Source organism: Crinia signifera, chromosome 5 (genome assembly GCF_055691185.1).
Source record: "Crinia signifera chromosome 5, ASM5569118v1, whole genome shotgun sequence".
Taxonomy (NCBI): Eukaryota; Metazoa; Chordata; class Amphibia; order Anura; family Myobatrachidae; genus Crinia; species Crinia signifera.
The window spans coordinates 323,869,601-323,889,968 of NC_139221.1; the positions used below are offsets into that span (position 1 = coordinate 323,869,601).

A 20,368-nucleotide genomic window follows, 5' to 3' on the forward strand; every position below is an offset into this window, starting at 1 on the left:
AATGGGTGGGCCCCTAGTGCATTGCTTTCCCCAGGGCCTAAATGCAGTCAAGTCTGCTCATTCTCCTTGTACATCTTCCAAACCCTCCAAGAGTACCCACATATCTCTCTCCGCCCATCCCGCACCCACCTAGTCCTCTTCAGAAGACACAAAGACAACTTCAGTTGGTTTTTGAGTTTTTTTGGCAATTATTAACAAGACCATGAGAATCTATTACATTATTTACTTACAAAAAAAAATCACTGTTAAACTCGCAAATAGTTAACATTTAAAATAAAAAAAGGGCGCCATCTGCTCCGTCAATGAGACCAAAATAATTTATTGCACGTTTGGTCTATAAGCATCAAATTAGCACAAAGATACTTAGCTTTAATTAGAAAAGAGCAAGAAAACTACAATTTAATTCATCATGTACAAATACATCTACTTTGGAATGAGTCAGTTGTCCTAAAGGTTGGGCACAGTCGCCAGTCTCTAAACACTACGTCAGTTGTCCACATAGTGATTGCAGGACACTTGCCCGCTCTATAGAAGATTGCTGTGTTGTAAAGGCAGGGTTACTATTGCGTTGGATATGGCTGTCATTGTCCCCGAACCTTTGGAGTTCTTGTGTAGACCCACAATGTCCATACTCGCCTGCTCAGCCCGATGCTTTCGAAAGATGCTTCTCATCGTGTTCTGAAAGTTGTTGGTGACGAAACAGTAGACGATCGGGTCCATACAACTGTTGAGGCTGCTCAGAGTCACCGTGACATGGTAGACAATGAGTATGACATCACGGGGCACGGCCAGTTTGGCACAGAAGACCACCTGGCTGACATGAATGGGCGTAAAGCAAACGGTGAAGATGATCAGGACGGTGATTAGGAGCTGCACGGCCTTCATGCGCCTCTCCCGGCTCTGGTTCATTAGCGTGGACCTGGAGAGGGCCCACATAATCCGTAAGGTGTAGAAGGTGATGATTATGAGAGGCACAAAGTACTCAAAGATGGTCAGTGTGAAGAGCTGGAAGAGGCAACACTGCGGGTGACCGATGGTAGTGGTCAAGATGGTGAAAGTGACCACGACGGCAAATATCCAAATAACAATGCAGATGCACTTGGCATGGTTAGGGTTCCGCCACTTGCGCGATGCCTCGGCCTGCACGATAGCCATGTAGCGGTCGACACAGATGCAAGTCAAAAAAAGTATACTGCAATACATGTTGACGAAGTAGGTGAAGCTGTGGACGAAGGCACAGGTTCGGCAAGCCTTGGCGCTGTAGTACATGATGATACGCGTCGGCAGAGAGAGGCCCACCAGGAGGTCGGTCACTACTAGGTTGATGGTGTAGATGACTGATGTGGTCTTTGCTTTGGTTCGAAAGCAAAACACATAGATGGCCAAGCTGTTTAATATTATACCCACCAGGAAAATGAGGGTGTTGATGACCAGCAGTGCAACCCAAAGACGATAAAACTTATTATGTAACACCTCGTCTAAGTCCGTCAGTGGGTTCGACTTCAGCTCTGTGTCGGCCTGAGAACTGTTCTGCTCCATGTCAGCCAAGGTGTGGTTGACGGGGTCACGGTTTTGGCCCAGTAGGCACTCCATGGGCACTCCTCAAATCAATCTGCAAAGGAGATGGGGGATGGGTTAGTGATCAAGCACGTATAATATATCATTTGTATGTTATGACACGATTAAAGGGGTTGTTCACCTTCCGGCCCTTCTGCATCCTTTACTGCCTACCAGGGGCAGACTGGCCCACTGGGAAACCGGGTCATTTACCGGTGGGCTGGTCCAGATTTGGCCGCTTTCCTCCCTGGCTGGGCCGGCCGGCGCTAGAGAGATGACATCATCCTATGGGGAAGATACTTGTGGCCATATTTGTTTTGGGCAATGCCGCTGTCCATCTTAATAATCAGGCTGCGGCTGGTCGCTCTTGGGTGACATCACTACGTCACCCGCAACAGAAGAAGGATAAAGACCTCGGTATACTGTCATGTCCCCACAGAAGAAGGATTAAGGCCTCAGTATACTGTTGTGTCCCCACAGAAGAAGGATAAAGACCTCATTATACTGTCATGTCATCACAGAAGAAGGATAGAGACTTCATTATATGGTCATGTCTTAACAGAAGAAAGATGAAGACCTCAGTATACTGTCATGTCCCCACAGAAGAAGGATAAAGACCTCAGTATACTGCCATGTCATCACAGAAGAAGGATGGAGACCTCGGTATACTGTCATGTCCCCACAGAAGAAGGATATAGACCTTGATATACTGTCGTGTCCTCACAGAAGAAGAATAAAGACCTCAGTATACTGTTGTGTCCCCACAGAAGAAGGATAAAGACCTCAGTATACTGTCATGTCCCCACAGAAGAAGGATTAAGGCCTCAGTATACTGTTGTGTCCCCACAGAAGAAGGATAAAGACCTCATTATACTGTCATGTCATCACAGAAGAAGGATAGAGACTTCATTATATGGTCATGTCTTAACAGAAGAAAGATGAAGACCTCAGTATACTGTCATGTCCCCACAGAAGAAGGATAAAGACCTCAGTATACTGCCATGTCCCCACAGAAGAAGGATGGAGACCTCAGTATACTGTCATGTCCACACACAAGAAGGATGGAGACCTCTGTATACTGTCATGCCCCTACACAAGAAGGATGGAGACCTCATTATAGAAGGATGGAGTCCTCAGTATACTGTCATGCCCCACACAAGAAGGATGGAGACCTGAGTATATTGTCATGCCCCCACACAAGAAGGACATCCCTTACCTTGCGACAGAGAGGCAGCAGTCTACGTCACAGGATCCTGTTTATTAACCATAAGATGAGTTTGTGGAGTTGTACAGTCATAATCAGCACCATAGAGCCTTCATGAAGCCAAATGGTGGGACCCAGTTCACAGCTGGATGTACCTGCAGACAAATACAAATGATGAATGAATACTTACTATATGAACTAATCACTGTATGCTGTTACTAAGATGCTAATTATCTGCATTGTGACAGAGCTCTGCTCCTGCAATATACCTCCAATTAATTCATATGTCAATGTCTGCAATCAAAATATCAACATCTGATTTTAGGGTCAGATTAGGGTCAGAGTTCAGCTGCAATTGGAGTTAGCATTAACGTTACACTGCGGTTAGGCTGCATTAGGAGTAAGCTGCGTATTACATTAAGCTGCGTTAGGGTTACACAATGTATGGAGACCCATGCGTGGGTCCCCATAGCCCCCATATGGATTTACCATCCTCCTGATATTGGATGTCTGGCAGACAGCTAAGGAACTGGCTTGATTGATTGATTTTTCATTGAGTATATATCTTTTATTGACTGTTTATTTTTTATTGATCATTTTTTTTACTATTGACTATGTATATCGTCCAATGATTTTTGGAGCCTCTATTGGATATACATCTTTTGGACGCATTAATAAAATCCCTATTTGAATGTATTGGTGATTATCCTATGAAAGACATTATTAGATGCATGTGTTGGACCCAGTACAGATCTCACACTCTATTTCTTTGGTGTCAATAGTGTTTTGGACTGTTGGTTAATCAGTCAATATAGAGGGTTATTCTGGCTGCACGGAGGGCGCACACAGAAGCACACCTCAGATCTTTTGTTTTTTTTGGCTGTAATTAGGATTAGGCTGCAGTTAGCGTTGGGCTGCAAATAGGGTTGGGGTTAGGATTAGGCTGTGGCTAGGGTGTGATTAGATTAGACTATGATACGGGTTAGGATTAGGCTTCAGTCAGGGCAGGCATGTCCAACTATTGCCCTCCAGCTATTGTGAAACTACAAGTCCCATCATGCCTTGCCACACTTTTGCTATTAGGGAATGCTAAAACTGTGGCAAGGCATGATGGGATGTGTAGTTTCATAACAGCTGGAGGGCCACAGTTTGGACATGCCTGAGTTAGGGTTAGGCTGTGGCCCTCCAGCTGTTGTGAAACTACACATCCCATCATGCCTTGCCACAGTTTTAGCATTCCCTAATAGCAAAACTGTGGCAAGGCATGATGGGACTTGTATTACATTAGACTACAATAAGGGTTAGGACGGCCCCAATACAGAGCCCAGTTGTGTTCCACACCAAAGGATGTCAGCCATAACCTGTGAATATCCCGGTTAGTCTGTGTCTCCCATGATGGGAGAACTGTGCGTCTTCGCCCCGTCACTGCTCCGTTTATCTGCCAGGATTATTATTCCCCATTGTAGAACGTAAATCATAGGAGACCGCTCCTTTAGGTCTGTCGGTGCATCTGATCTGTACTCACACTCACCATATATGGCGGCACAGAGGAGGGAGTGAGGCCACCACCAGGACACAGGGAGATTACTCCTCAGCCTACTGTAAATGATCACAATGAGATCACAGTTCTGGGAACGTCCCTTGTCCCGGGCTCTGTGCATTTTATTTGGAATCTTGTGTAATAGAATGTATGGGGGGAATTTACTAAGATGGGCGTTCTATTCCACATGGGGTGTGGGGGGACAAAATCCTTCTTAGATGGACAAAACCATGTGCACTGCAGGGGGGCAGATGTAAAATGTGCAGAGAGAATTAGATTTGGGAGCGTTATTTTGTTTCTGTGCAGGGTAAATACTGGCTGCTTTATTTTTACACTGCAATATAGATCTCACTTTGAAGTAAAACCCCACCCAAATCTAATTCTCTCTGCACAAGTAACATCTGCCCCACCTGCAGTGCACATGGTTTTGTCCATCTAAGAAGGATTTTGTCAGAAAGAGTGAACTAGAATAAGGGCCTAAATCGTTGTATAACCAAGTAACACTCCTCTGCTGCGAACATAGGCTAGGTCAGGGGGGACGCTGTAATTAGACGAGTGGTCCATCTTTTCCTTATACAGGGACCAGCCAAGCCATTTCATAACTATCGAGTTTGGGGAAGGAGAATACTTGGTATTGGTAGTCCCGTAGACATAGTGGTTATGTACCATATTTCGGATAGTCTCTATGGACGGTATTATATCAGATTTCCATAATTTAGTGATAACAGCCTTGGTAGCTATAAGGACAATGTCCCACAATACATCTGTCTGCTACTGAAAATTGTATTGGGAAAACATGAAGCAGCGCAAGAACTGGGTCAGGAAGAATGGGTTGGTTTAATATCAAACTCAACATCTGAAACACTTCCCCCCCAGAGAGGCCGCAGACCCAAAATATGTGGAAGATGTCCCCGATGTTACCACATTTTCTCCAACAAGTGTTAGAGGACGATGGCCAAATTCTATGCAGCCTCTCCGGGGTGAAATAGACCCTGTGGACAGGGCTGTCTATTCGTATGGGCTTAATGGGCACTTGCCCAGGGGCCCCAGGTGTTTAAGGGCTTTATGCTGATAGCTGAGGATCCCCTTTTTCCAGAGATACCAGAATTTTGAAAATCGACCCTGGGGAACTGGAGATATCCAACTTCAAAGCAGCAGTCCACATCCGACCTGTTAATTGCACTTCCCAGTCAGATTTCGCAGGTTATGTCTGACTTAGAGTTTTTCTGAGAGTATATTCCAAAATCTGGGATTCTCCCCTTTCTGCCGACACTAGAGGCTTGTCTCTATCATGCCCAGAACCAGAGATATCAGCCTTCTAGCAGCCAGTCCCTGCTCCAGCTCCAAACGTCTGGTGTACAGTTTTATATTTTTGTCAATGGATTGCTCTGGCTCAGTCCTGATCTCTGATCCCCAAGTTCCCAGCACCTCCTGAAAGTTGGGACTCTAGGTTTTTATACTATTGAAGGCTAAGAAATCTATTTCCAGATAATGGCGATATCTGCAGTCAAACAAGCTGCCATCCACCGGAAAATGAAGAATATTAAGCCCACTCCATTATCCCACCCTCCCCTGTGTATAAAACACCCCCTACCTCCCTGGAAGTCATTTACAAGGGACCCTTCATTCAGCTCAGTGCCCCCTTCCACACGTTAGTGTTCTCCCTCCCAGCACCTCTGCAGTAAAGGAGTAATTAGCAGAAGTTACTGCTCCAGGTCCTACATGTGTAATGGCAGATAGAGCCCCCCCCTCCCCCCTGTCACCCGTGGGACATCAAAGCTGCTGCTGATAGCACCCCCCACCCCTAGGAGGGGAGAATGAGTAAGGGCCCCAGTGCATTGCTTTGCCCGGGGGCCCACACTGCTGTTAAGACGGCCCTGCTTGTGGATAAGCTTAAAAAACATCTCAGAATGATTTATACATCGAGAGACCTTGAAGCAAGACCTAAAGATATTCTCCCATTCCTCCTCACGAAGAGATCTATCCAAGTCTCTCTCCCACATGGATTGGGAGTTCAGTTTATGTCTTCTACCGATAGAGAGTAAGTGTAAGTACCACCACGATATACCCCCCTATGAGAGTAAGCACTCGCCCTAATGTTAAGGTAGGCAGGGCAAGCTGTTTTTTTAGTAGGTGTAGGTAGATGTGATTGTAACCAACTCCTGGGGGGAGATTCTCTAAGAATCTCCGCCCCCCTTCGCCGCCCATCGCATTTATAATTATCGCATATGTTCTAACATATGTGATAATTATAGCAAAGGACAGCTCTTGCGTTAAGAGCTGTCCTTTGCGGTGAGAGTCGCCGGGTCCCAGCAGGTCCCGGCGGCTCCCCCCTCCCTCACACACCCGGCGCTGCTGCTGCTGCTGTGCCGGGCTCTCCTCCTCCCTGCACCCGGAAGAGGATCAGTGCAGGGAGGAGGTCACAGGTGCGGGCATCACAGAGCTGTGCTGCCCGGACACAGGTGAGGGGGGAGTGGGCGATGCGGGGCGGCGGGGGTCCGTGCGGGGCGGTGGGGGGTCGGCGCGGGGCGGCGGTGGGATGCGGTAGAAGCCCATTGGCTTCTATGGGGCATCGCCAGATTTTTCTGGTGATGCCCCCCGCTGCGTTAACCCGGCGGGGGATGCTTACAGCATCCCAAAATGCGGTAAAAACCCTGATAACGGGGTTTTTACCGCATTTCTTGCTTAGAGAATCTCCCCCATAATCTGTAGATATATGAAGAAGTCTTGTTTGGGGATGTTAAACTTACTTTGTAGATAAGTTAAGGGCACAAAATTATTTTCCACATACAAATCCCCCAGTGCAATTATTTCCTCTATAACCCAACCATCTAATGGCAAATTGGGAATTAAAGATTTCAAAGCCTTTAATGATAAAATCGGAGCCGGCAGGACTGCATTTTCTAAAGATGCCTTCATTTTATACCAGGCATCCAGGGTTGCTTTGATGGATTTGCATAGGGCTGAGGATTTCTTCGTTTCAGTAGTTGGAAGCCATAACAGGTCTGTAATGGGGGTAGGGTGGGAATAAATACTTTCCAAAATCACCCACGGTTTGGGGTCCTGAAGATCAAACCAATATCTAGCCTGATTTAGCATACAAGCAGTGAAGTAAGACTCTATATCTGGGTAGGTGACTCCTCCCTCAACTTTGGACTGTGTTAATATTTTCTTTGCAATTCTAGGCCTAGCCCCTTTCCAAATATATTTAGTAAAAAGTTGGTTAAATTTGTTGAACAGGTTTTTGGGAGGGGATCTTGGGATAGAGCGAAATAAGTACATCAGTTTCGGTAAGATGACCATTTTAGCCGCAGCTACTCTACCAAGCCAAGTGACAGTATCAGGGGGGAAACCCAGGGGAAGGGCCTCTGTTTTACTAGTGTTATGTTTATAAAATGAGACTTCAGAGTAGTCCTGCAGCACCCCGTGAAGAGCAGGAAGAGAATTTTCAGGATCTAAAATACATAATAGGACATCATCGGCAAAAAGGCTACTTTTATGGGATGAGTTACCAATTACCGGGCCTTTAATAGATATATAAGATATATATATTCAGCTAGAGGCTCAACCGCCAAGGCAAAGATTAAAGGAGAAAGCGGGCACCCCTGTCGGGTACCATTAGAGATTTTGAAGTACACCCATTTGCGAATACCTTAGCAGAGGGGTAGAAATACAGAGCTAAGACAGAATCAAGTATCCGGCCATTGAAACCAAATTTTTCTAAGGCTGCTTGCATGAATCCCCAGCGGAGCCTATCGAAGGCCTTCTCGGCATTCAATGAAAGTACTAAAAGGGGAACCTTATTTATCGAGCAGAACTCAATAACACCCAGAACCCTGCGTGTATTGTCCGGGGCCTGTCTGTTCAAAACAAAACCAACTTGGTCGTTTTTTAATAAGGGAAGGGAGTAGGGGGCTTAGACGATTAGCAACCAGTTTAGCATATCATTTTAAGTCTGAGTTGAGAAGTGCAATTGGTCTATAGTTTTGTACTGATGTTTGAGGTTTCCCCGGTTTAGGAATAGTAATGATACGGGATTCTAACATTTCAGAGGGAAAATGTTTTACTAAAGAGGCCTCCTTGAATACTTTGAGTAGCACTGGTGAAAATTGGGATTTGAAGGTCTTGTCAAAGTTCTATGGGAACCCGTCTGGCCCAGGGGCCTTGTCAGATGGTAGGGAGTCAATACCATTTTGGACCTCTTCTAGCGACCATGGTGCGTTAAGAGACAGACAGGACTCCGGGGACAACGCAGGGAGGTAAATTTTATTCAAAAAGCTTTTGATCTTCTCATGGTGGGGTTGGCAAGTAGAAGGGTCATCCCTTAAATGATAGAGTTTAGAATAATACTCTGAGAAGACGTTGGCTATCTCATTCGGGTCGTAAACCTATGATCCATGGTCTGAATAGATCATGTGTATTTTTTCTTTCGCTCTCTTTCCTCTCAGCCTTCTGGCCAACATTCTACCTGCCCGATTCCCAACCAATCAGATATATAAATAAGATAAAATAAATAAGAAGTAGATTCTGATTGGTTGCCATAGCAACATCCCATGTGAAATAGAAACTCCCATTTAAGTAAATTTCCCCCTTTATGTGCAAATCTGTTGTGGGTGTGGTATTGAATTGCTCCCAGTCCCTCCCAGATGCGCAGCACCCATTCGTCATTGGTCTGATATGCAGAGCAGAAGGTGAGACTAGTGACCCCCCCAACCTTTGTCCTCCAGGGGTCACTGTGGTCAATGGTCAGCACAGAGAGCTAGCACCTGTGCAGCAGGACAGTCTCTCCAAAACGGGGTTGGTTGGGATTTCTGCTTGTTCATTGTGTAAAGCTGGGTACACATATATACAATCGTCGGGCCGTTCTTCCGTTCTGGGTTGGACAGCCGTTCAATGGTATAGGTGTGTACGCTGTCCCGATTCCTTCTGTACGATCATTAAAGTCCAAAAACGGTCTTGTCCGTCCATTCTCGGTCGGTCGAAGGTTCAGTGCTGTTTAATATTCATCCTACCGGACGGGCCTATATCAGAACAAAAGTGCAGTGTGTACGCACTTTGTTCAATATATATATATCATATATATAATCATCGCAATTAGATACAAATGACAGATAACAATAATTCTTTGTTATCCTCATTATAAACAGCAGCAATAGGGCAGCCGGCTAAATGTAAATCCAGGGATAGGGAAGAAAGTAAATCGCGGTAGCCGCCGGTTACTGTTAGAAAATGTGTCATTTATGAGGTTTTTATTATCATTTTAAGACAAACATCTTGCAGACTGTGCTGTGATAGACGTCACGCTGACAGCAGTACAGTACAGGGTGACTGAAGAGAGACATGGTGACTGCAGAGAGACATGGTGACTGCAGAGAGACATGGTGACTGTAGAGAGACATGGTGACTGCAGAGAGACATGGTGACTGTAGAGAGACATGGTGACTGTAGAGAGACATGGTGACTGCAGAGTGACATGGTGACTGTAGAGAGACATGGTGACTGCAGAGAGACATGGTGACTGCAGAGAGACATGGTGACTGCAGAGAGACATGGTGATGCAGATAGTACAAGGTGACTGTAGAGAGACATGGTGACTGCAGAGAGACATGGTGACTGTAGAGAGACATGGTGACTGCAGAGAGACATGGTGATGCAGATAGTACAAGGTGACTGTAGAGAGACATGGTGACTGCAGAGAGACATGGTGACTGTAGAGAGACATGGTGACTGTAGAGAGACATGGTGACTGCAGAGAGACATGGTGATGCAGATAGTACAAGGTGACTGTAGAGAGACATGGTGACTGTAGAGACATGGTGACTGCAGAGAGACATGGTGATGCAGATAGTACAAGGTGACTGTAGAGAGACATGGTGACTGCAGAGAGACATGGTGACTGCAGAGAGACATGGTGATGCAGATAGTACAAGGTGCCTGAAGAGAGACATGGTGACTGTAGAGAGACATGGTGACTGCAGAGAGACATGGTGATGCAGAGAGTACAGGATGACTGCAGAGAGTACATGGTGATGGCAGAGAGACACAGTGACGCCAGAGAGTACAGGGTGACTGCAGTGAGTACATGGTGACTGCAGAGAGACATGGTGATTGCAGAGAGACATGGAGACTGGAGAGAGTACAGGGTGGCTGGAGAGAGTACAGGGTGACTGCAGAGAGACATGGTGACGGCAGAGAGACACGGTGACTGGAGAGAGTACAGGGTGACTGCAGCGAGTACAGGGTGACTGCAGTGAGTACAGGGTGACTGGAGAGAGACACAATAACTGGAGAGAGTACAGGGTGATGGCAGAGAGACACGGTGATGGCAGAGAGACACGGTGACTGCAGTGAGTAGAGGGTGACTGCAGAGAGTACGAGGTGACTGGAGAGAGACGCAGTAACTGGAGAGACATGGTGACAGCAGATAGTACAAGGTGACTGCAGAGAGTCGGCACATATTGGCTCAAAAAAACATGAAAAACTGTTTTTGACTGTTGACCTTGCTATTGTCGACCTAATGCTTCTGTCAACCTATTTCAGGTGTCGACCTTCAGTGTTTGACCCAATGCCTGTCGCCCTAAAGGGTGGACCTAGTGACCACACCCCAGGTTACCACAGCTAGAATCTCTGCATCACTATTTCCTCCTACAGGCCCTTATTCAGATCTGATCACAGTACAAATTTGTTTGGAAAATGGGCAAAACCATGTGCACTGCAGGTGGGGCAGATGTAACATGTGCAGAGAGAATTACATTTGGGTGGGATGTGTTGACACTGAAATCTAAACTGCGGCGTAAAAATAATGCAGCCAGTGTTTACCCTACGCAGAAACAAAATAACTCACACAAATCTAACTCTCTCTGCACCTGTTACATCTGCCCCACCTGCAGTGCAGCATGGTTTGGCCCATTTTCCAAACAAATTTGTACTGCGATCAGATCTGAATAAGGGTCACAGAGAGAAAGTCTGGGCTACTATAAACAGAACTGCTGCAGCCGGGACCCAGTTCAGCGCTAGATTAATAAGATCTATACCAGGCCGCCCCTGCCAAAAATAAACTGTTATTTTTATAGGATGCAGCCAGATGGGAAGCTTAAAATCGTTTCTCATGTCATTTATGTAAAAATACCCCGGAACATACATCCTCGCGGAAGTGAAAATGATATCCGAAAATCAGTTGTATTCCTCAGTATTGACAGTAAGCCGTAAACGTGAATCCCGGGGCTGGCGAGAGAGGAGGGATTCCTGGGAAACACTTGTCTCGCGGAGAGAGAGAGAGATCGCAGTGCAGGAGACCGGGACGGGGCCCCTGGGTGACGTTAACGCGCAAAGTCATAAAAATAAAGGGGCTGCCGTCTGGGAACGTGGAGCAGAGAGGGGGGAATGTCACTCCGATATTTTATCCTCGGGCAGTAACTAAAAGTTGGCACGGAACCATTGTTCCATGGGACTCGGAGGCCAGAATGCAACATTCGCTGGGATTTCTGTAATACCAGTTTGGATTCTCAGTGTTCTCAGGGGTCTGTGTAGGACGGGTGGGAAGCTGGATGTCAGGGTGGATTATACAGACACAAGTGTCAGCGTGCGGGATAATACTACAACAATAACGGTTTATTCTGTATATTATATAGGCAGGAGCGTTGGGGAGGGGGTGGCGGCGGTACTGTAATTTGGCAGCACGGGGGGGGGGGGGTGATTTGCTGCAGACAGAAGGTTTTGGATTAGAAATGAGGACCACTCAGACTAATACCCCCCTATTAATCTGCAGGTGGGATATACATTAGGTCGACAATGGGAAGGTTGATAGCCAAAATGTCGACATGATTTTTTTCATGATTTTTGAGCCGACAACCAGCATGTTCCGCTCTGTGATTCTGCAACAGAGGCTCTAGACGAAAGTGACTCTGTGCCAAATACAACACGCCGGGACTCAATGTGATATTTGCCAGGAATGTCCGATACTTGTTGAGATGTCAGCACAAACAATTCAATTATTTTGGTCTTTGACATAATTAAATATAAGTGGATTTAAAATAATGATGCACCACAGCTGCGGCCATTCGTCAGGCATATAGGCCCTTATTCTGGTTGACTCGCAAGGTTGCCATCGAATGATTTCCTCTATGGTGCCTTAGATATGCGGGCGCCTTGTACGGGAATATCTGCCGATGTCACCTGCCCGCCCGCAATTTGCATGGGAACGCCCATGAAACCCCCCACACCCCTCGCCTGGACTTCACAGCACGCCCCACGCCCAGCGGCTGCACATGCACATAAAAACCAATTGCTATCCCGTGCGAATGCGCGGGGGACCGATTGAATCAGAATACCCCCCAGTGGGACTCGCAACTTCCAGAAAGGGTTTGTTCATAATGTTTAAGTGAAAAATACTTAAATCCTAAATGATATCACACATTGGGGTCTAAGCCCCCATTGCACTGTCCGGCGGTGTCACATCCCTGCCATCAGTACAACTGGCAACTCTACATGTGGGCCTGGTGTTTGCCCTCATGGCAGTTCCCACAGTGGCAGAGAATGGGCGCCTCCATCTTGGATACACTGATGGCTGCATCTGCCAATCGGATTCCTGCAGCTATGCTCACATGATCCGCTCAGCCAATAGACACAAGGAGAAACCTATTTAAACCTTCTTCGGTGATATGCTAATCGCCAGAACCACACACTTCTCCCTAAGATCAGTATCCTGGCTCCTGGCGGTTCCTGTTCCAGTCTACAGCCACAGCCGCCGAGAGGGGGAAGGGGGGGGGGTTTTACTAATTACCTGGGCCCGGGTTTGCTGGAGGAAAACCTGGTCTGACCCCCCCCCCCCCCTTCCCCCTCTGTCCCTCCCTCCCGAGCAGCAGCAACAGCACACACCTACAGCATGTGATGCGCTGACAGCAGGCTCAGCAGGAACAGTTCACTGACAGCGTGAGAGCTCATGCTGAGCCTGCTGTCAGCACATCACATGCTGTAGGTGTGTGCTGCTGCCTCTGCTGCAGAGGGGAGGGGACAACAACACAATAACACTCCCCCCCCCTCCACTTTAGAGTGGTTTTTTACCCTCCCCTAAACATTATGGGGCGTGACCTAATCGCGGGAGGTGGCGAGATTAGGCCTCTCGGGTGCCCTGTCCAACATGACCCATTCCATTCAATACACAATGCCCTGTTCCTGGACGTCCCTGGTAATGTATGATTGTCATCACCTGTGTTGAAACACCCTTCTCTTCAATTACCTAGTTCCACACAGGTGCTGGCAATCCTACATTACCAGTGAAGTCCAGGAACAGAGCATTGTGTACCGAATGGAAAGGGTCATGTTGGAGAGGGTATGCCTGTCTACAGCTACATGTATTCACAAGTGCATTTCACATCTGACATCCATTTCAGTTGTCTAGTACCATCATGGCTGTCCTGCACTTCGCACCTTCTCCAGCAGGTGTCCTGCTACATGCTGGTGCACCTATATCTACATCCTGCTTACAGTTATGTGCAGTAGTGACTATCAGCACCCCCTGCAGGCTGCCACAAGTACTACAGGAACTTCACTCTAATATCATCTGCAGCTTGCCTCTTCTGTACTACAACCGAGACCAGCATTATCAGTTCCCAAAATTACGTACCGGATGACTCGATCCACGCTAAATTATGTCATCATAATAGACTATTATATTATTATAATTATTTACATTATTTATTTACATTATTTTTTTATACTCATTCCAGACATAAGCGCGCATACAGTTATTAATTATTATTATTATTTTCTTATGATGACAGTTCAGCCCATAAAAGAGGTGGGACAGCCTATTTGGGGCCCTTATACACAGCGTAAGAGGTGGAGTAAGAGGCGGGACATTGCAGGGCTGCTAATTGACATCTACAATAGCCCCGCTAAAAATACTTAAAAAAAAATTCTCAGGCTGGAAGCCATCATCGCTGAAGTCAGACCCACGTCATAAATGCCTGGACAGGCCTGCGTTGTTTCTGACAAAAATGGCTGGTCATCACCAACAAATGCCACCTTCCTGTCAGTCAAACTGCAGCTACATCGCAATTTCTGGCGCTAGTTCTGCGCGCACTTGTGCAATGCGATTGGTGAGCATGCGCGGTCCTTTGATTTACGAATTCTCCAATTAGCGGTCAAATCTGAATTAGGCCCCGAGTGAGTTTCTACTGGTTCGGGAGTGCTGCTAGTTTTTCAAGGTTGTTCACTTTGTGAAATGGAAGTATAAAAAGGTGGTCAGGAAGGACAAGTAAAGATAAATCAAGCTGCACAGCAGCATATACAGCCCCCAGTATTACATACAGGGAAGTAGAGAGCCTGGTTGGCCCCATGTACTTTTCAGGGGGTGTGGCCTAATCACAAGAGGCGTGGCCATGCAATTTTATATAAAATACACTTGTACTTTAAGCCACACTGCAGCCCAGCACACACCAGCATGTGCTGGGGTGAGGAGATGAGCTGCTGCAGCTCCAGTCCCCAAGTAATGGTGGGAGGTCCAGGGCCCCCACTGGGCCCCTCTGTCAGTCCTGGGCCTGGGTTAATTAGTACCCAACTCTTGGGGCCCCTGATTTCATAAGTATTATAATAAAGACGGGTGTAGTAGTGTAAAAGACGCAAATATCCAGCTGCATCATCTGCTGGAGTGAGGAACCAGGTCGGCTTACCTGGGGGTGGGGTTCTGTAGGTCTGGGGGTGTGGATGTGCCGATCATGTGATCAAAGCTCTGCCCCTGCCATGCAGTGTGGGGGCTGGGCTACAATAATGCAATCAGTACCTGAACACCCCTGGGTCTGCTGGTATGGGTCATTGGGTCGACACCTGAAATAAGTCGACATGGCTAAGGTCGTTAGTGAAAAGGTCGACATGAGTTTCTCAAGGTTTCTTTTTTTATTGGTTTACCTATTGACCGTATTCCCGCCCCCCCCACCCCAATGACATTCTGAGCATCTACCCCTGCAGCACAGCGCACCACAAGACACCCAGCCGCTGCACTGATGTGCAGGCTGAGCGGGACCAGGCTATATATATATATTTCCAGACAATGTCACGGGAAACCAGAGACTTCTCAAACCAACAGTCCCGTCCCCCTGTCCCCCCTCCCAGAGAGACTGGCCTTGTGCTGGGCTCTGGAGCGCAGCCAGCAGATGAATTTCTCATCACTGCAGAACATTGCCCCGGGACGTTAGCTGCCCACAGGATGGGCCGGGCATCTGCCTCTTATCTCGCAGACACCAGATCTCTGGGAGGAAAGTGCCGCAGTGCTGAGTGCTGAGAATCCATTCTCCTCCTGTTGTAGCTGGTAGTAAACAGAATAATCATTGCCCCGGCTCTTCTGTCCTCTCTTCCTGTGCAGGGGGAATGATCCAGCTTTGTTAGCCAAGCAGAAAAAGCAGGCAATTGGGCGAAACCATGCTGCACTGCAGGTGGGGCAGATGTAACAGGTGCAGAGAGAGTTAGATTTGGGTGGGGTGTGTTCAAACTGAAATCTAAATTGCAGTGTAAGAATAAAGCAGCCAGTATTTACCCTGCACAGAGACAAACGAACTCCCCCAAATCTAACTCTCTCTCTCTGCACACGTTACATCTGCCTCACCTGCAGTGCAGCATGGTTTTGCCAACTTGTGTGCTGTTTTACTTTGCTAACAGCTGAATCAGGCCAAGGGTGTCACAGCATAATGTACAGTATTGACAATGTCCCATTACATTTTACGCCACACACCATAATTCCAATGGCATATTATGCTACACACCATAATGCAAATGACATATTACGCCACACACCATAAAAGGCACTACATAATATGCTACACAACGTAAAGCCTATTACATTTATACAACACACCGTAACACCTATTACGCATTATTACACACTCCATAGTGCCTTTAAAACATTATGCCACACACTGTAATGCCTATTGCACATTATGCCACATAACTGTCGCTTACCTACATGCTTGTTGCCAGGAGTTACATACATGTTGCCATGGATTGCTTGCTCGATGCAAGGGGTTACATGCTTGTTGCCTGGGGGTTACATGCTCCTTGCAATGGGTCTTATGCTTGTTGCTAGTGGTTTCATGCTCATTGCCACAGGGTGAGAATTAAATTCTCTTTGCCAGGGGGAGTTACATGCTCATTGCCCAGGGGGGTTACATGCTTGTTGCCATGGGGAATACATGCTCATTGCCATGGGGGAATACATGCCTGTTGCCCAGGGGGAGTTACATGCTCGTTGCAATGGTGGAATACATGATCGTTGCCCATGGGGAGTTCTTGCTCGTTGTCATGGGGAATAAATGCCAGGGGGAGTTTCTTACTTGCTCATTGCCATGGGGGAATACTTGCTCATTGCCATGGGGGAATACATGCTCGTTGCCCTGGGGGGATACATGCTTGTTGCCCAGGGGGAATACATGCCAGGGGGAGTTGCTTGCTCCTTGCCATGGAGAATACATGCTCGTTGCGCAGGGGGAGTTTCTTGCTCGTTGCCAGGGGAGTTACTTGCTTGCTTAGTAGCACCAGGCTGTGGGTCCCCTGCTTTTTGCCATCTGCATCTCACACACAGCATCTGACAGGGGAGGGGATCTGCGTACTCCTCACCAGCGCTCCCCGAATCTGCACTTCCGGGTAGTACCAACGCTCTGCGCCACCCCCACCCTGTCAGACACTGTGTGTGTGAGTGGCGGGGGGGGGGGGGGGGAGCAGCAGGGGACCAAGGATGCGGCTCCGGCGGGTGGCATATGTGGCTAATGATTCAGCGGGCCAGAGCCAGGTCCTCCCCTCTATTAAGACCAGCAGGGCCTGGGACATTTGTCCCCATGGTACCCCCCTGATGGTGGCCCTGTGTATATACACACACACACATATATATATATATATATATATATATATATAAACACTTGCCTTCCTGCAGCAGAGGGAAGAAACGAGCCAGCACACATAGCATTTAGAGTGAAAAAAGTGTATTCAGATATACATTACATATCACAGCAGGTGATAAACAGCGGCTGACCCAACAGCCGTTTCAACTGGCAGCCAGCCAGTCTTCATCAGGGGTACCAGGCAAGTGTTTCTATTTATTCCTTATGTGCCTTTGCACCACTCACCAAAGCCATTCTCGATGTGTGCCACCTTGTGACTCTCATTATATATATATATATATATATATATATATATATATATACTAGTATGCCAGCTCTAAGCTTCGAAAGCTAGTCTGCTACCTACTGTGCTTGTGCATGTGTGAGAAAGAGATGTAGTTTCAGTCTCTGCCAGCAGATGGTGGTGTTTCGAGGACTCACGAACACTAGACATATACTGTAAAATGGCTGCTGCCTTGTAGGAGATAGATGCTAAAGGTCTCACTGGACCTCTAGCGTCTCTCAGGGGAGCGCAGCGCATACAGCATTACCCTGAAGGGCCACATTCTGGGAACACTTGTGAGCCTGCAAAAAAAGAAACCCCTGGCAACAAGCATGAAACCCCTGGCACAACAGGCCATGTGGCCCATAATTCAGCTCTGCATGAATGGAGATGTATCGAGCCTTCAAAAGAGTGAAGTTGCCCATAGCAACCAATGAGATTTGAGATAGCATTTATCAAGTACATTATGTAAAATTATAGGTAAAAGCTGATTGGTTGCTATTAGAAGGCTTGATTATTGTTCAGAGAAGTCCGGAGACGAGAAGGCGGTGGGTGGTGTGTCACACACCCAGGGGCAGGGTTAGGGACATTAGGGGGCGGGGCCAGACATTTCTACTGCTGCTGAGAAATTCTGGATGTTAGCGCATCCCTGTGCAGTGTACATAGCTGAGCCCAGAGGAACAATCCATGTCAGCGCCATGGTGGAAATGGGGGCAGTCCCGGGTCTGAACCAGTTTGGAACCTAGGTTCTACTGTACCTGGGTTTTTGGTGGAAAGGATGTATTGCACACAGGAACAAAAATCTATGTCAACATATGGCCTCCATCTGCTGGGGAACTACCCATCCCAGCATGTTCTGCCACAGTTTTGCTAATAAGGTATAATAAAATGGTGGCAGGGGCCAGGCATGCTTGGATGTGTAGTTCCGCTGTGGGGGTATGCCAGCTCCATCTGGCTTAACCCCATAGGCTTAACCCCATAGAAGCCTATAAGCTTCTCTTCGCAGTGTTGCTGTGTGATACGGATCCCTCCCAGCATGCCCCGCGGCTACCAGCTTCTCTGCGCATGCGGGGTTGGACTTCCCCATTAGAAACGAGGAAGTGCAGGCAGCGGCAGGAATTGCAAAGGGCAGCTCTTATTGGGAGAGATGCCCATTCCATTGCTCAATGCATGAGTGATGAACATCGGCACGATGGACGGTAGGATGTACTGCCAGTATGATGGATGGTAGGATGTACTGCCAGTATGATGGACAGTGGAATGTACAGCCAGTATGATGGACAGTAGGATGTACCGCCACTGCTTTGGTATATCCTGCCCATAATAAGCAGCCACATAGCAGCAGAATGTTGCTACATCGGGCAGCTTCGAATTCCCCATAGAAATTTATGATCGCAGCAGGGATCGGAGACATCTGCTGCGCTTCCCCTTTGGTACATTTGGGTGATACTTAATATTTGCGGCTAACCCCCGAAAAACTGGTGTTTTCAGGGATTTAGCCCATAATTACCTTCCCTCCTGCATTCTGCAGGAGACTCCCTGACATAACAGCAATCTCCCTCTCTCCCTCATTAGTCTAGCAATCTCCCTCATGTCACCTAGCCCATATTACACTGTTACATCATAATTACCTCCCCCCTGCATTCTGCAGGAGACTCCCTGAAATAACAACAATCTCCCTCTCTCCTTGATTAGTCTAGCAATCTCCCTCATGTCGCTTAGCGCACATTACACTGTTACATCATAGTTACCTCCCCCCTGCATTCTGCAGTAGACTCCCTGAACTAACAACAATCTCCCTCTTTCCCTGATTAGTCTAGCAATCTCCCTCATGTCACTTAGCGCACATTGCACTGTTACATCATAGTTACCTCCCCCCTGCATTCTGCGGGAGACTCCCTGAAATAACAACAATCTCCCTCTCTCCCTCATTAGTCTAGCAATCTCCATCATGTCACTTAGCACACATTACACTGTTACATCATAGTTACCTCCCCTCCTGCATTCTGTAGGAGACTCCCTGACATAGCAGCAATCTCCCTCTCTCCCTCATTAGTCTAGCAATCTCCCTCATGTCACCTAGCCCATATTACACTGTTACATCATAATTACCTCCCCCCTGCATTCTGCAGGAGACTCCCTGAAATAACAACAATCTCCCTCTCTCCTTGATTAGTCTAGCAATCTCCCTCATGTCGCTTAGCGCACATTACACTGTTACATCATAGTTACCTACCCTCCTGCATTCTGCAGGAGGCTCCCTGATATAGCAGCAATCTCCCTCTCTCCCTCATTAGTCTAGCAATCTCCCTCATGTCACCTAGCCCAGATTACACTTACATCATAGTTACCTCCCCTCCTGCATTCTGCAGGAGACTCCCTGAAATAGCAGCAATCTCCCTCTCTCCCTCATTAGTCTACCAATCTCCCTCATGTCACCTAGCCCACATTACACTGTTACATCATAGTTAGCTCCCCTCCTGCATTCTGCAGGAGGATCCCTGATATAGCAGCAATCTTCCTCTCTCCCTCATTAGCCTAGCAATCTCCCTCATGTCACCTAGCCCACATTACACTGTTACATCATAGTTATCTCTACTCCTGCATTCTGCAGGAGACTCCCTGACTTAACAGTGATCTCCCTCTCTCCCTCATTAGTCTAGCAATCTCCCTCATGTCACCTAGCCCACATTACACTGTTACATCATAGTTACCTCCCCTCCTGCATTCTGCAGGAGACTCCCTGAGATAGCAGCAATTTCCCTCTCTCCCTCATTAGTCTAGCAATCTCCCTCATGTCACCTAGCCCACATTACACTGTTACTGTACACCATTGCATTCTGCAGGGGACTCCCTGACATAGCAGCAATCTCCCTCTCTCTCTCATTAGCCTAGCAATCTCCCTCATGTCACCT

At 47.4% G+C, this 20,368-nt stretch overlaps 1 protein-coding gene across 2 annotated transcripts in view; it reads right to left on the bottom strand.

The window, feature by feature from the left end:
• Window positions 1–303: 303 nt before the first annotated feature.
• The window catches only part of GPR20 (G protein-coupled receptor 20), a 35,951-nt gene continuing 15,886 nt past the window's right edge, over window positions 304–20,368 (bottom strand). For both annotated transcript variants that reach the window (XM_083186427.1, XM_083186428.1), the window contains exons 2-3: window positions 2,774–2,916; window positions 304–1,612 (exon numbers count right to left, since the gene is read on the bottom strand). In XM_083186427.1, coding sequence (XP_083042553.1) covers window positions 526–1,593 — 1,068 coding nt within the window. In that variant the 5' untranslated portion in view covers window positions 1,594–1,612; window positions 2,774–2,916 and the 3' untranslated portion in view covers window positions 304–525. The remainder of the gene's footprint in view (window positions 1,613–2,773; window positions 2,917–20,368) is intronic.